Raw genomic sequence first — 17,617 nt, forward strand, 5'->3', positions numbered from 1 at the left:
TTGGTCAGTAAAGCCCCGTTTTCTTTTCTTTTTTCGTGATCACAGAGAATGGATCCTACAGGAATATTTTTTTTATATTGGCCAATAAATTTATACAAAAGAAAAAGAATGTGATCTTTGTCAAACAGTAAATCATAACAGTTTTCTACCGAAATGATCTTGTGAGACAACAAAACTATAAAAAAAAATCTAACAAGATCCCAATTCAGAGACTGAAAAAATACAAATATAGGAGGAATATCAACAGAAATGCAGAATCACGCAAAACTAAAACCTCGTCAAGCGAAATGATAATGGTCAAATGAATAATGAATTGCGTTAACGAGTCACGTGATACTCCGTAAGTTATAATGAACCTTATGTACGGGATTTTTTTTTTTTTTTTATATACTGATGGACATGTACTAATAAAAACATTCGACACTGCAGTTGTTAAGTACATATCACCGACTTTATATCTTTCAAGTCGACTTTTCTTCGTTTCGTTGACTTGAACCGCTTCGTTTGGACTGTTGAAGCAGGCGGGGTAACAGTCAACGTTTGTAATCGTAGAGAATTGCGGGAATCGAACCTACAAAAATAGAAAGTGACCTCACCTGTGGTAGCCAAGGAAGTTTGCAATGACTGACTTAAGGGAGAACCAGGCAGAGAGTTCAGCAGGATTCAGTGCATCATCAAAACTAGTGTCCTTGATGAGATCCCTTATTTGAAGACCATAAAATATACTTGCCTTAAGTTTCTCCATGCTTTTTCGTTAAAACTTCTGATGGAGGAGAACAAATCCCTCTCCCTTCCCTGCCCAATACCTTTACAAAGTTCTTCGTAAGACCGAGCTTGATGTGGAGGGGTGGAACCAATATCTTGCTCGGTTCAACCAGAGGGTGAGACAGATACATAATTTTCAAGACACGAGAGAGAGAGAAAGAGAAAGAGAGAGAACCAGCCTTGCTGTGGATGTGCTGTGTCTTGCGACACTGCTTCTGACCCAGGGCAGTGGATAAGATGCAGGGATGACCCGTCATCCAGGAGGTGCCAAGAAAGAGGAAGGGAAGAGGGTAGAGGGGAGTGGAGTATATAGGGGATGGAATGGGTAGGAGTGGTTTCTATGCCTTTGTTACATGGCTACCTCCCGTGTAAGAGGGAAAAAAGTCTTCGATATATATATATATATATATATATATATATATATATATATATATATATATATATATATATATATATATGTGTGTGTGTGTGTGTGTGTGTGTGTGTGTGTGTGTGTGTGTGTGTGCGTGTGTGTGTGTATGTGTGTGTGTGTGTGTGTGTGTGTGTGTGTGTGTGTATGTGTGTGTGTGTGTGTGTGTGTGTGTGTGTGTGTGTGTGTGTGTGTGTGTGTGTGTGTGTGTGTGTGAATCCCGAAGATTCTAGGCAAACTGCTAACTGCTGTCATGATTTGATTGATACTCGCTGTTACTAGCGATTCATTTCAAGTATTTACTACAACATAAGGCCATAAAGGTTTCGTACGAGCCTCACCGATTGACCTAGATTTGAGCTCGGTTTCTCTTTGAAATTAGGTTATGACGGCATTTAGAAATCAACCTAGAATCTTCGAGAGTTAGTTCAACTCCAGGTTGGAGAACTTTTGTAGCTCCCACGGCTCAGTCGGTAAGGCGTCAGTTAAGCAACGAATGTGACCTCGGTTCGACCCCGGGACGACTGTCAGGATTATTTGATTGATATTAGCATTTACTAGAGATTCACTTCAGATGTATATATATATATATATATATATATATATATTGGAAGAAGGGGGCATTATGTATACGTCACTTATATACATTAAATAACATTGTAAGTTACAACAAACACAGACATAGACAAGAGAGAGAGCTGGCCTAGATGTCGCATGGCGATTGTAAAATGCATACACAGTATAATGTTTTAATCGCCAAAAGTGTTTACAGTACAACATAATCTTTCCGTGATGTTTCAATATTCATTTTTGTTTCAAAGTTGAGTCGGGTGTTTCAATGACTCGCGGTTGTCATCAGATGGTACGAAATCGAAAACACTATAATTTTGGTCTTTTTTATTGAATAATGTAACGAATATCAATCAAATATAAGCCAACAAATGAAATAATCAACACAATGATGGAAAGACAATCAACACATAAACAATAAGAACTTATCACAAACAGAGTAGAAATAGAGAAATGAAAGCCATGATCGTGAGATCACAAAGGCAGAAAACGAGGATGGTAAGGTTCTGCTCTTGGTTAATTCTTGAAGGAATCTTTTCTTGTCTTCTTCCCTGACCGTTTTCTGCAGGTAATTATCCTTTATCTTGTTTCTCCCGTTGATTCTTACAAATATAAACGTGTTTTTATCCTTAATGGGAAGCTTCAGGATGTTGATGGGAGGCGATGGTACAATGGGCAGTCAATGATTTTATCCAAAACGCTACGCTGTGTTGTATCTCCAGAGAGAAACATTCCATGGTTTCTGAAGTCTTCCTGGTGAGCAGAATGAGATAAAAGGAGTTCTTGGGAGTTTATACTCTAGGAGAAGCTACAGTAGAGTCATCTGACTTCTCAGGGACTCCTGAAAAACAGAAGTCCATGTCGTCTCGTTTCGAATCCCGCATCGTATCGTTCGGTAATCGTTTGCTCGTTGGTGTAATGCCCGGTGCGTGATGGGGTGGTCAGTTCGTGACGGTAGCAAACAGCCTTTGCTAAATTCCTACGAAGCCCTTTTTAATAGAAGGTTCTTTGCCACAAGGTGAGCAATTGGTAATCTAGTTTCAAGCCTTCGCTATTTCACAGTTGACGCCACCATCAAGTCCCTGTGGACACTACAAGGGTAGAGGAAGAGCCGTCTGATGGAGGAGACCCCGCACCAGCTGCAGCAGAGTTGGAACTGAAGAACCTTTTTAGTTCTGGTCGACGCTCATGCCGCGGCGGAGACGAGCGAAGTCTTCGAAAACGATGTTGTCGTCAGCACCCTCCTGGCCCTGGACCCTCATGGAACCGGCGCCTGTCCAGAGATAAGAAAAATACTTCATCAAACCTGCTTGAAACAGTGGATGTATGTAGAGTAAAACCCGGCAGTCGCGACGCTTTGATCCGGTTTTTTTTTTTTTTTTTTTAATGTGACTCCATCGCGCTACCGATTGTACCATCACTGAGCATCAAATCGGTAGCGCGGTGGACTCGCATTCTGGGGAACCCCGGGTCGAAGCTTCGCAAGGTACGGGTTTGATTTTCTGAAAAAATTCACTGTAACGTGTATGGTGTGTGTGTGAATGCATGTTTTGTATGCTTATACATGTGTATATATATGGAAGACAAACGTGGCATAGTGGTAAAGCAAACACAGAAAACTATTATGTATTCACCTCATCATCTTACCATTCACACTAATGTAAATGTGACTACGCGTTGTATAAATAAATGCACGTGATCACATGCACTCATGTATATGTACATATGCAAATGTGTGGTAGGGTGGTGAAGTAAACACAAAGAAATGCTGGAGTTTTGTTTCTGACTTTTCGTCCTTACCAGGATTTCCTCAGAGTAAAAACCCACATGGGTTGGGGTGCATGATCTTACTTATGTGACATTCACTGTACACTAAGAAGTAGCTGTGACTCACATGGGTTGGGGTGCATGATCTTGCAGGGCAGGTCAGCGACGAGCTCACCGCCCAGAGCACCACAGTTGAGCTTCACACGGCAGGAGTAAGAGACGACGACACCACCGGCATCGCTGCTATTCTTGCCAGAAGCCACAACAGTGGAGGAGGCAAGGTTGGCGTCACCGTCCTGGAAAGATTGGAGACGTCAACGATTAGTTCCATGTTTAGGGAAATCCGTCATCACTCTCAGTTTAGTGGTAGAGTTTATATCAAGAGGTCTCAACCAGGAAGGAATTAGGATAACAGACATACAGAATCAGAATGATGATTGTTCTAAAAATTAAAAGCCTGCAGATTTTACAAGCTATATAATCCTTAGGCCTTCATTTTAAGGGTCAAAGACAGAATTAACAGTAAAAGATAGATATGCCATCTTTTGAATAAGGAATTTGTAAATTGTGGAGAGGGCGGCATTCTGACCTTAGGCAGGGGTGGAGGTAAGAATGAAATAGGTTGAGAACCATTGGTTTACGTTTCATAGTTCTGCCCTTGTTCTTATCATCATCTATGGGATGTCTTCAGTCGAAACGAGTCAGCGAAAAAATGCAAAATGTTATCATGTTGTCAGTACTTTGCTTCCAAGAAGGATCCATTGATTGCTATGATACTCACCTTGAGTTTGCCATCAAGAGCAATTCCGACCTTGGTCTTGTTTGAGCTGGCCACAGGTGTCAGGGAGAACGCCTTGTTCAGGGAGGCGCCAGGAGTGATGGGGCAGCCTTCCTTGGACTCGAGGGAAGCCACCTGTCGAAGTAGAAATCACGACACTCATGCATTTCGAACTAGAGTGGATTGAGCTTAAAACAACTTTAGAGAGGCAAAAACATAATTTCTCAGTTAATAACGCCACTTTGTGATGTTATGAAGTAGAATAAGCTTAAGACACCTTTAGAGAATCAAAAACACGAGTTTTCAGGTATTAACACGAACTTTGAAATGTTGTTATGGAAAAATTCATGTTACTGGGAAGGTGGTATTACCTCGCGACTGAAGTGGCTGTTGGTCATGGTCACTTCGACGTGCTGGATGATGGCGCACTTGATGTTCTTGACAGTCTTCTTGCTGCCGTTGTTGATGTTGAGGTTGGCCTGGACCTGCTCGCCATGGTAGAAGAGCTCCTTGTCAAGGGTGACCTCAAGGTTCAGCTTGCCAGCGGAAAGGGTGAAGCCCTTGGACACCAGGGTGCTGGGCTGCCTCTTGTTGCGTTCCAGAGGAGCATATTGGACTTTCCTGACGGCGAGGTTGACGGAGTTCCTCTTGTGGGGTTTCTCGTCGGAGTTGTCGCCAACGAAGACCTTCAGGTCATAGATGACACCAAGGGGCTTGCTCTGCAGGGGGGAAGGCCATCGGAGGTTTGCGTTTAGAAATTGAAATGAATATTTTTCGTGGATCTATTTCACTAAGCTGCGTTCGGATTTTCCCGACCACAGGAAATCCACCATAGAGACGAAAAGTTAACACCTCACTTGATTTTCTGATTTTAGTCACAGGGGATCGTTGACAAAGAGAGTGCATGTTTATCTTATGGGCCTCTATTGTGTTGTGAGTATGATTTGAACCAAGGGTACCTGTATTGCAGCTATTAAGTGATTTATCTTGTCTTCCTTTAGACAGCTGAGCAATTATTCGGTTGATTTAACTCAGCGCAATAGTACTCTGACACTTACGGAATCATCGTCGCCGGGCTGGAGCTGAACGGAAGCGGGGGCAGACTGGGGGATGTTGATCACAAATGGATAGGCATTGCCACCAAGCTTCTTGACGAGGCGGTCCTGGACTGGAGTCACCTCGAACTAAAAAACAAAACAAAAGTTCTATCAGAAACAGTAACTTTGGGTGATATTGACATGATCTTCATCATGAAGAACACACAATCAAATGCCAGCAACGACCTCTTCGTACTTGGTTTGGAGGTGCTTCTTGAGAACCGACTCACCTTATCGTTGGACGGATAGATCTGGTGGGATGCAATCACGAGCTCCTTGCTGAATTGCAAGCCCATAACTTCATCCTCCTCGCGACCATGACGGTACGTGACCGTGACCTGTAAGTTGCAGAAGAAAGAGAACATGTTAGATCAAAAAGGACAGAAGAAAGAGAACGTGTAAGGTCAAAAAGGACAGAAGTAAGAGAACGTCTAAGATCAAAAAGGACAGAAGTAAGAGAACGTGTAAGATCAAAAGGACAGAAGAAAGAGAACGTGCAGGATGAAGTTATAGAATAAAGGGAACGTAATATCAGGTTGAAATTTCTTAGAAAACGCGCAAACTAAAGTTTAGATATCTTAGAAAATGTGTAAGTTAAAGTAAAAGAGAGGGAAAACTGCCTTGAATGGTGAAGAGTGTTAGAAACTAAAGAGTCACATAGGAAAAAGCGTTTGAATGCAAAAGCAAAGATAACGAACCAATTTTATCAAACCACAAAACTCAACCAGTCAAGTCTGCGCGCGCGCGCGTGTGTATATGAATACGTATATGTATATGTATACTTATAGGTATTATAATATCGACAACCTTCCACAGGTTTCCTAGCGCTCGGGCTAAGTCTCACGTTCTTAAGCCCCAGAAAATGCAGTAGTCTTCCATTATTTATAGCGTGAAGCCTTACGTGCCTGTGGCGTTAAGCCCCCCCACCTCTCTCTCTCCCAGCACCCACTGTGACCTCAGTTTTAGGTTAAGACTGTACTGCCTGGATTAGTGGGTGGGGGATTAGGTGTTGTGGGATTAGGTGCTGTGAGGGTTAAGTAGCTGCAGTGGGGGGGGGGGATGCGATGGGTCGATGCCAGAGAGGGCTGACGTATCGTTCTGGTCAGCTTTTCAGGCTTGTAAAGGTAGTGCTTCCTTTGTTCTCAAGGCCTTATCACACTGGGCTATTTTTCCTCCAATCTCCAATTTGTCGACGCTACCGCCCACCTCGAATGTCATTTGATATGCTGGAGGAAAATGATCTTCCTCCAGCATATCAGATTCCTTCGTGAAAGCTGCAGGCTACGAATTTGATCCAACAATCGGAGGAAAATTTAGCCCAGTGTGATAGTGCCTTTTCCTGACAGACCTGTGGGGGTTTGGAATTAGTGGCATTTTTTTAAGTGAAACGGTGGAATTGAGTGGTGAGGTTGATGGTAGGAGCAGTGAAGCAGAGATTCGAGGTTGAATTGATTAGTAGACGTTCAAATAAAAGAGAGGAAATTTCGCAAAATCGGTTTAGGAATTTGTGCCTTGACGGTTCTGTTGCAAGTCCGAGGTCTAACGCTGATTAGAAACCAATTAAGTGAAAACAATACTTGTGCGAAACTGATTCGGTTTAACGCGACAACCCCACACCCTCTATCAGGAGGCTAGGACGGTGCCCCCTACAGAGGATTTTGTAGCGTGGAGCTTACTTAACCATGCCCTTGGTTCAACTCGCTTGCGGCCGTTACGTCAACCTCCGCTGCAAGTAGCGACGCTCTAACTCCTTTTTCATGCAGAAGTACGGTCTTTAGAGCCATAAATAGTTAACCAAATAATAAAAACTGATTTGGAATTAGTTATATGACTATTCTCATGCAAAGGTCATATTAGATCATTCAGAATAGTAGTCGTCTGGAATAAGATTTGTTTGTATGCATCTATTGATGTAAATTTTGAAACTGAAAAACTAATGAAACATGACAAATTATACAAAATGAGAGTAGTATATATCATAATCATGTGACGGAGAGGGGGGAGGGAGTGAGTGAGAGAGACAGATAGAAAACGTAAAGAAAATTTCACAGAAAAAAATATATACATTTTTCAAGATAGGAGAGAGAGAGAGAGAGAGAGAGAGAGAGAGAGAGAGAGAGAAAGGCAGAGAGAAAATATAGAAAACGTAAAGAAAAAGAATCGTAAAACAAAATATAGGTACATAATTTTCAAGACACGAGAGAGAGAGATAGAGATAGATAGATCGATAGATAGAGAGAGAGAGAGATAGAGATAGATAGATAGATAGAGAGAGAGAGAGAGAGAATATTACTTACGGCCGCGAAGACCCTCCGTCCGCGAAGGTAGTCATTGTCGACGAGAACTACGCCATCGACGGGTTCGGTAGAGACGGTGTTGTCTACGAAGTCCCGACGACCAAGGTATACAGTGATCTTACCTGAAACGGCGAAACCAGGTGTACGGTGAACACCTCTTCACAAAGGCAACATTGGCTCGTTTCACACGTATCGACTTTTGGCCGTGCGCCTTCCACGACACGACGTCGTACTCTCAAATAACTATGGATGGCTATGGACGCTTTCACACGTGGTAGTGGTCGTGACGTGTGAAAGCGTCCATAGACACCCATGGTTATTTGAGAGCACGACGTCGTGTCGTGGACGGCGCACGGCGAAAAGTCGGTACGTGCGAAACGAGCGTCAAAGAGAAAAGGTTGTTTACAAAAGGAGATTGGTTCCATAGCAGTGAGACAGTGCGCCCCTTCCTCCTACATGTTTTCACAAGGCTATCACACTTGGAGCAGCTCGAAGTTCTCGGGAAGGCAAAGTGTTTGAATACAAATGCAATGATAAGTGTCTACTCGGAGATGGGATTTGACCAACGAACTAGCTACTGGGAGGAGGGATTTCTGAGCCTTTTGAGGTTATTTTTCTTAACTGAATAATATAGTCTGATCTTAACCAAAACAAAATAATCACAGTTGGCACAGAGTCTGGGATTCACACTGTCACAGCATTTGCCCCAAAAGACAGGTTAAGAAAAATGGTAACATGTATGTAAAGTTACGACAAATCGACTAACAAGACCCGCCACTGGAACCCAAACCTTTGAATGTGCGATTGCTTCCCACAAAGCAAGGACGTTATTGTTGTGCCACGTTTGCTTGTTATATTGAACGATCTGGGCAATCGTTTGTTTAAATGATCAACAGTAGCACAACGGTAACATCCTTGTTTTGTGGTAAAACACTCGTACATCTAAGGCTTTGAGTCCCAGTAGCAGATCCTGTAACAATCATCCTACAACGTACCATTAGGGGCGGTCTTTTTGAAGACTTTCACGGCGTTAGTGTTAACCATGGGTGTGGATTGAGTGGTTTCCTCGTAAGGAGACAAAGTCAAACGAAGTAGTTACCGGTCGTGATACGAGAGCGGGAATGCGATGCGACCGGGGTCTGGACCCGGTATATATACTGGGAGTGATCTTGTTAATGGAGAGATTTTGTGGTTTCAGGGATCTTTGCGTCACATGGGGCTTTCTGTAGGGCGAGTGCTGCGTAGGAAGAGGGGACGACAGCGGAGGCGTGAGCGAGGTTAAGATGATTACCCAGGTCTTGTAGAAAGAGAGACAGACAGACAGAGAGAGAGAGAGAGGCAAAGAAAGAGACAGAGAGAAAGACAGACAGAGGAATAGAGAGAGAAACAGAGAGGCAGAACCTCCAGATGAGAAAATGTTACAAGTGGAGTTCCTCAGAGCTCAGTTCATATAGACTGTGGACTGAAATCTGCTGACGATACTAGGCTGTACGACAGACCATATGATTACTTCTTATGTGTTTGACAGTTGCCAACAAAGCTATCAAACTAAACACCATGTGAGGACGGAGTATTTATTAGCACGATGTTTCGTCTTGTTAGAGTTTTATCAAGTACACGATAAAATTCCAACAATGTACTTAATCAAGCTGGCGTTTTTTTACATGATCATTCAAATCAACTTGATTTAATTAAACAAGGATTAAACAAACTAGAGTCATGCTCTGGAAGATGATAAAAGAAATTTCACTTAATTTAGTGTAAACTTGTGTTCATAGGTATAAATAATGTAAAGTGTGCATACGAGATATTTGAAAAAAATGAAGGTTGAAAGGATTTTGGTGTAATTATCACTGATGATTATACTTCTGTGGTTCCGAGAGAGCAAATAAAATTGTTTGATAGCACGATCTATTGACTTTAAAGTTGGTGTCACTCTAAGCATTTCTCGCTAGTTTGCTACTTGTTTTGCTACTTTGAGTAGATACGACTACAGTTACGATTTTTATTTTTTCGAATTTCCAAATGTCAATTCAATCTTGCGTCATATGATGAGAAACCGCATGACAAACTAAAAGAAGTTAAACCTAAACCCATATTAGCAAAAGCAAGTAACATACCAGCGTAATGCGCCTCCACTTTCAAGGTCAGAGTGCAATAGATAAAGTCATTTTTCTAAACCACCCACACTCTCTTAGAAAGGGGTTTGTAAACCGTCCCAGTCGATTCCACCATCGTAATAGTCACATTTTAATTAGAATACGAGTTTGTAAGAACGGTTTTCCGAAGATCCCCGAGACTTTCAGCCATTTATCATATATTGGCGAACGTCATAGTAGTCAAACATCGTATCCAGATAATAGCGCCTTAGAGTTGATTACAAAGGCGGAGCATGCCGACAGGAGACCTTTTGATCAATATCTATGTCGGATGAAAAAAAAAAAAAAAAAAAAAAATCATATTAATAATAAAATAAAAAATAAAAACTATTGCGTACACACTCGCGGTTTCTATTGAAAAATGTCGCAGAATTTAATTGAATCTGAAGAAGAGGAGTTAGACAGTGGAGTTTGTTCATTATCCGTCCAGCCATATATGTTTGAGCCCATAATACGACGCCAAACGTCAAAAGATGATCAGGAAATGACTGAACATGCCGAAGTTGACCTTGATGATGATAATGAAAATGGAAAGTCACACCATAACAGTGAAGCAAGTGGAGAGGAACAGGATCAGGAAGAGGAAAACCAGGGATAGACGAGGCGTCAGGCAAACTAGATCATCTTATTCTTAGTGTTAACGTAATAAATGAATTTGCGCTGTGGCTATAGGCCTAACAATGACTTTACTCACCCACACTCCACCCTACTGACAGGGCCAGAAGGGTGGGGGGGGGGGTCCTGGTGGATAGCCAGAAAGTCAAGGCCTAGTGCCAGTCGTGACAGTCTCAGTATCATGTCACGTAGGCATAGGCCAAGAACACAGCTCATAACTTGGTCTTAGGCATGTCATTTGTGTAGGCTATCATGCACATTTTGTGAATCTGGACAGATTATGAATATTCGTTAAAATATGCAGCGCCAATAATGAATTTATAATTGGGCACACAAATACCAAATCCATTAGACATGCACACATTATTAACCTAACCTTACCTAACCTAACCTTTTTATAAGTCTTCATAATTACAAAGGATTACAAAGGCGGAGCATGCCGACAGGAGACCTTTTGGTCCATATCTAGGTCCGATGCAAAAAAATAATAATAATAAATTAATAAATAAAAACTATAATAATGTAAATAACAAATAAAATACATAAATAAATGCATAGGTATAGTTAAATGATAAACAAACAGGTAAATAGTAAATAATAATAAATTGGCATATAACTAATAATAAATGAAAATCAAACTGACAAATGATAACAAAACAAAAACAAATATAGAATAAATTATAATCATTACAGCATCTTGCGAAGCTAATTTAGTAAGTAGTCTTTCGTCGGGGGACGGTTTCAAAAGCTTTTGCAAAGTCTAGATATATTAAATCTGTATTGTTTCTTTTGTCATAATTCGAGATAACTGTGTTGTAGAATTCGAGTAAGTTAGTCACGCAAGAACGTTTCCGTCTGAAACCATGCTGGCTATCATTTATCAAACGGTTACTTTCTAAATGATGTTCGATAGCATCTCTGATGATAGTTTCCATTATTTTTCCTACGATTGAAGTCAAACTTATAGGCCTATAGTAATATGGTTTCTTTTTGTCACCTTTTTTGAATATGGGAGTAACGTTAGCTAGCTTCCATTCTCTTGGGACATCTCCGGATATGATGGATTTCTTGAAAATAATTTCTAATGGAACAACAATCTCATTTTTCATTTCCTTTAAGATTCTTGGATGCCAACCGTCAGGCCTTGGTGTTTTATTAATTTTGAGTTTGTCTATACACCTTTTAATTTTTTCTTTTGTTATATTTACCGTAGTGAGTAAGTTTACCCTAGACTTTTCACAGGTTTCAGTTTGGAATTCACTTTGAGGTGTTTCGTTTACGAATACCGAGCTAAAATAGTTGTTTAAAATATTACACATTCCTTCATTTGAATATTCAAGTTGACCGTCAGCAGATAATAGTGGACCAATGCGATTCCTAACAACCTTTTTATCTCTAATGTAACTATAGAATTCTTGGGGATTCTCTTTGGATTTATCAGCGATGTTCATTTCGTATTGTCGTTTTCTTTTTTTATTGTCTTTTTTAAATCTCACTGTACTGATACATAACTTTCATAGTCATTAGATGCACCCGAGCACTTATATTTCTTATAAGCCTGTCTCTTTTTAGCAATATTTTTTCAGTTTCTTTGTCGAGCCACTTTGGGCGAGCCTGATTTGGGGGACGTCTGTCCTTAAAAGGAATGTAAGTTTGAATCATCTTAGTGAGCGTATTTTGAAATATTTCCCACATCTGATCTACAGGTCTTTCGCTTAATTTTGCCTCCCAATCTGTAAGCTGAAGCTCCTGACGTAGTCCTATGAACTGAGCTTTACTGAAATCGGGTATTTTAGAAACACAAGTATCTATTCTAGATTTCTTAGGAGTTTGGATCGAACTAAATTGTGATCGCTATTTGCAACAGATTCACCGACTTCTACATCACTTACCATGCTTTCGCGGATAGTGATCAATAGATCGAGTAAGTCTCCATATCTTGTGGGCTCTTTTACATGCTGAATTAAGTAATTGTCACCAAGAAAATCAATCAAGCGACTACCTATATTGCCATGTTCAAGGGTCATCCAATCAATGTCAGTAAAATTGAAATCACCCATTATCAATAAATCCCGGCTGCAGAAACTAAACAGTTCTTGAAATAACAGTTTGTCGTCTGCTAATGATAATGTGTGCATGTCAAATGGATTCGTTCCCTATGCGTCCAATTATGAGTTCATTATTGGTATTGCACATTTTATGGATATTCATAATCTGCGAAGATTCACAAAATGCGCGTTACATAGGCTACGTATGCTATAATCGTTGCATCGAGAAATGGCCGTTAGGGCGGAGCACTGGGAATCCCCCCTGTGTTGCCACATATAATTATTCTATAATTTTATTTTATTTTATAATTGTATTTTATATTTTATAATGTTGCCACATATAACTATATTATATTTTTTGTCACACACCACCACTGAGGTAAAAATCAAAGCAATGTTTTCTATACAAAGGTTTCATTTCCTCGAGTCATAGATATGGCTACATCTATTCTCTGGCCCCGCCCCCCTCACACTGCATATAGTGCGAGCCGTGCGGGTCGTGTTATCTGTGGAGATGTGGCAACACCGGGAAATCTCCTAACAAAGGATTACAAAGGCGGAGCATGCCGACAGGAGACCTTTTGATCCATATCTAGGTCGGATGCAAAAAGAAAAGAAAAAGAAAAAAATCATATTAATAATAAAATAATCAATAAAAACTATAATAATGTAAATAACAAATAAAATACATAAATGAATGCATAGGTATAGTTAAAATAATAAACAAACAGGTAAATAATAAATATTGAATTGACATATAACTAATGATAAATGAAAATCAGACAGACAAATGATAACAAAACAAAAACAAATAATATAACATAAATTATAATCATTACAGCATCTTACTTAGGTATTTATCTAAATGATTCTTAAAGCTTCGACCTGAAATACATTGCACTACCTGTGCAGGAAGTTTATTCCATTCATTAACTACACGGTTGGCGAAGTTGTTTCTACCTACTTCCAAATTGAATCTATTTCCGGACAGTTTGAGACCATTGTTTCTTGTCCGATTCTCATTCAATGTGAAAATTTTGTCACTTTTGATGTTGTCAATTCCCTTTAAAATCTTAAAGACCTGTATCAAGTCACCTCTGAGTCTACGCTTTTTTAGGGAAAACAGATTCATGTGCTTTAGTCGATTTTCGTATGATTTATTTTTGATATTTGGAATCAGTTTTGTGGCTCGCCGTTGTACTTTTTCCAGTCTGTCAATATCTTTAATGAGATTCGGTGACCATACGGAAACAGCATATTCTAAATGTGGACGAACTAACGATTTATATAGCTTGTTAATGAGTGATGGATTTCTGAAATCAAAAGATCGCGCAATCAGTCCTAGAATCTTATTTGCTTTCTCAGAGGCTGAAATACATTGCTTGGATGATTTGAGGTCGTTACTGATAATTACGCCGAGATCTTTTTCACTATCCACTTTTGTTAACGAATTTCCAAATAACTTGTAATCGTACTTACTGTTATTTTTACCTATGTGCATTACCTTGCATTTACTTGTGTTAAATTTCATTAGCCACTTTTCAGACCATTGCTGTAATTTATCTAAATCTTCTTGAATATCTAATTGGTTTGAGTGATCATTTGCCACTCCGCACAGTTTTGTATCATCAGCAAATTTGGAAACAGTAGATTTTAGTCCATGGTCTATATCATTTATATATACTATGAATAGAAGTGGCCCAAGAACGGAACCCTGAGGAACTCCACTTGCAACACTTTTCCATCCAGAAATTTTTCCATTTAAAACAACTCTCTGTTTTCGACCATTCAACCAATTACTAGTCCAACTTAATAGGCTACCACTTATTCCATGCAAAGCTAGTTTAGTAAGTAGTCTTTCGTGTGGGACGGTATCAAAAGCTTTTGCAAAGTCTAGGTATATTAAATCTATATTGTTTCTTTTGTCATAATTCGAGATAACTGTGTTGTAGAATTTGAGTAAGTTAGTCACGCAAGAACGTTTCCGTCTGAAACCATGCTGGCTATCATTTATCAAACGGTTACTTTCTAAATGATGTTCGATAGCATCTCTGATAATAGTTTCCATTATTTTTCCTACGACTGAAGTCAAACTTATAGGCCTATAGTTATTTGGTTTCTTTTTGTCACCTTTTTTGAATATGGGAGTAACGTTAGCTAGCTTCCATTCTCTTGGGACATCTCCGGATATGATGGATTTCTTGAAAATAATTTCTAATGGAACAACAATCTCATTTTTCATTTCCTTTAAGATTCTTGGATGCCAACCGTCAGGCCCTGGTGTTTTATTAACTTTGAGTTTGTCTATACACCTTTTAATTTTTTCTTTTGTTATATTTACCGTAGTGAGTAAGTTTACCCTAGACTTTTCACAGGTTTCAGTTTGGGATTCACTTTGTGGTGTTTCGTTTACGAATACCGAGCTAAAATAATTGTTTAAGATATTACACATTCCTTCATTTGAATATTCAAATTGACCGTCAGCAGATAGTAGTGGACCATTGTGATTCCTAACAACCTTTTTATCTCTAATGTAACTATAGAATTCTTTGGGATTCTCTTTGGATTTATAAGCGATGTTCATTTCGTATTGTCGTTTTCTTTTTCTTATTGTCTTATAAGCCTGTCTCTTTTTAGCAATACCTTTTTCAGTTTCTTTGTCGAGCCACTTTGGGCGAGCCTGATTTGGGGGACGTCTGTCCTTAAAAGGAATGTAAGTTTGAATCATCTTAGTGAGCGTATTTTGAAATATTTCCCACATCTGATCTACAGGCCTTTCGTTTAATTTTGCCTCCCAATCTGCAAGCTGAAGCTCCTGACGTAGTCCTATGAACTGAGCTTTACTGAAATCGGGTATTTTAGAAGCACAAGTATCTATTCTAAAATTGTTTAGGAGTTTGAATCTGACTAAGTTGTGATCGCTATTTGCAACAGATTCACCGACTTCTACATCACTTACCATGCTTTCGCGGCTAGTGATCAAAAGATCGAGTAAGTTTCCATATCTTGTGGGCTCTTTTACATGCTGAATTAAGTAATTGTCACCAAGAAAATCAATCAAGCGATTACCTATATGGCCATGTTCAAGGGTCATCCAATCAATGTCAGTAAAATTGAAATCACCCATTATCAATAAATCCCGGTTGCAGAAACTAGACAGTTCTTGAAATAGCAGTTTGTCGTCTGCTAATGATAATGTCTTTGGCCTATATATTACACCTATATTCATTTTTTGTCCATTTGTTTGGGTTAACTCAACCCACAAACTATCATATGCATCCTGTTTCACTTTCTCTAAAACACAAGCATGAACATTGTTTTTAACGTACAATAGAACACCCCCACCTTAGCCTTAGCGGTCACTTCTCGTTGCGCTGACTATAATAGTCTATTGGCTAGAGGTGGCGGTGTGGGAGGGGGGGGTTCTTGAGTGCGCGGAATGTTCCCTAAACTACACTACAAAAACGCGAACTAGACCATGAGAAACGACAAGGAAGTTTGGGTAGATTTTAGCTATCCTGACAATAACTGAAAAATTGCGCTTTTTTGTGTGGCCCTCTTATACCCAAAAAAGACATTACTTGCATGAAAGTATGTAGCTAGAATTAGTATAATCACGTATAGGGGAAAAATTCAACTAGATTTATTATTTTGAGATATAGAAACGATTAGAAAGACATCTATTGTGTCATACATGGTTCAAATTGGACTATCAAATGATATATCCAGTATAAATCCATGATCAAAAAGCTAGACAAAAAATCCCGTCTTTGTAATATGCCTTGTTGAATATAAGGGAAGCTTCTGCATAAGTTTTTTTTATACTTATATATGTTAGGATACTATGTATCACAAGGGAGGCTCCCAAAATAGCAGATATAGGGTGGGGGCAAATCAACAGGAGTTAAAGTCTTAAAGATGTGGAAATCCAAATTATAGACAGTGTTGGTTTTGTTGGTACATTCCTGAACCGTTTTTATACTCGACAGCTACACAATAAACAATAATTTATCAAATTTCCTCACAACTATTCATTACATTCAATGTATAACAATGGCGTGTAATTAACGATGTTCGACTACTCAAACGTCACACTTCCGAAGATTCCCGAAACCGTTTTCAAAATGAATGCAGACGATTTTTTTAGAGTTGAAAAATAGCGTTGTTTTTTTTGTTTTTTGTTTTTGCCTAAATTCAATATTAATAAAAAAAGCATTTCGTGGGAATCGTCTGTAATGCTTGTTTATTTACTCTGCTTGGAGTTTTGAAAGAGACCCGTTGTGTGCACTCTGACCTTGAAGTAATAAAAACGCCAACAAGTTTGAGACTCACTCGACCCAACCGATTTGCAAGAAGGCAGTCGCTTAGAATATATGGGTCTTTTCCATTTTACGGCATGCAGAATTTTTAGGTTAGGTTAGGTCAGGTCAGGTCAGGTTAGGTTAGGTCAGGTTAGGTTAAGTCAGGTTAGGTTAAGTTAGGTCAGGTTAGGTTAGGTTTCAGATTAATATTCATTTTTCACCTCTCTTAAGTTGTTGAAATCAACTGCATGCCGTAAAATGGAAGAAAAAAAATCCGAATTTATAAAAGAACCTATCTATTGACATAAGCCTCGTTTTAGTTATGGTGCAATCATTGCGTGGAGATATAACTATTTATTGATTGATTTATTTTATTTTTTATGACTTATAGATATGAAGTTCGTTCTGAGCCCGAATTTATAAAAAAAAAAATAATAATAATAATAACTAAAGGGTAAGGATATTTTTATAGATTCGGCCCCAGTCGCTAATTACTAAGAATTGCAAAGAGTTCCAATGATAGAGAATAATAAGAGACTTTTCCGTTTGTAACGAAGTCGGATACAGAAATAAATACATGAATAAATAAATGAAATGAAAATAAATAAACTGATAAATAAATTAATAAATATATAAAGATAAATGAATGAATAAATAAGTAGATAAATGAACGAATGAATAAGAGGTAATAAATGAATAGATAAAGGAACAGATGAATAGATGAGTGAATCAAATAATGAGTAAATAGATGAGTAGATAAATAATAAATAGATAAAATAATGAATTTGATAAATACATATATGACTAAATT

The 17,617-nt window shown here is 39.0% G+C and overlaps 1 protein-coding gene across 2 annotated transcripts; it reads right to left on the reverse strand.

Moving 5' to 3' along the window:
- Positions 1-2,056: 2,056 nt before the first annotated feature.
- LOC143019941 (arrestin homolog) lies at positions 2,057-8,830 on the reverse strand. 2 transcript variants are annotated; one of them, XM_076175934.1, is made up of 8 exons: positions 8,679-8,830; positions 7,684-7,805; positions 5,617-5,724; positions 5,348-5,473; positions 4,661-5,008; positions 4,293-4,424; positions 3,639-3,807; positions 2,057-3,017 (listed from the first exon to the last, which is right to left on the reverse strand). In XM_076175934.1, the coding sequence occupies exons 1-8, from the start codon at positions 8,725-8,727 to the stop codon at positions 2,914-2,916; spliced, it is 1,158 nt and encodes a 385-aa protein (XP_076032049.1). In that variant the 5' UTR covers positions 8,728-8,830; the 3' UTR covers positions 2,057-2,913. The 2 variants fall into 2 exon arrangements, with proteins under 2 accessions (XP_076032049.1, XP_076032050.1); XM_076175935.1 differs by having other exon boundaries at positions 3,572-3,807.
- Positions 8,831-17,617: the final 8,787 nt, after the last annotated feature.

Source organism: Oratosquilla oratoria, chromosome 38 (assembly GCF_046742065.1).
Source record: "Oratosquilla oratoria isolate Oo_2021 chromosome 38, ASM4674206v1, whole genome shotgun sequence".
NCBI lineage: Eukaryota > Metazoa > Arthropoda > Malacostraca > Stomatopoda > Squillidae > Oratosquilla > Oratosquilla oratoria.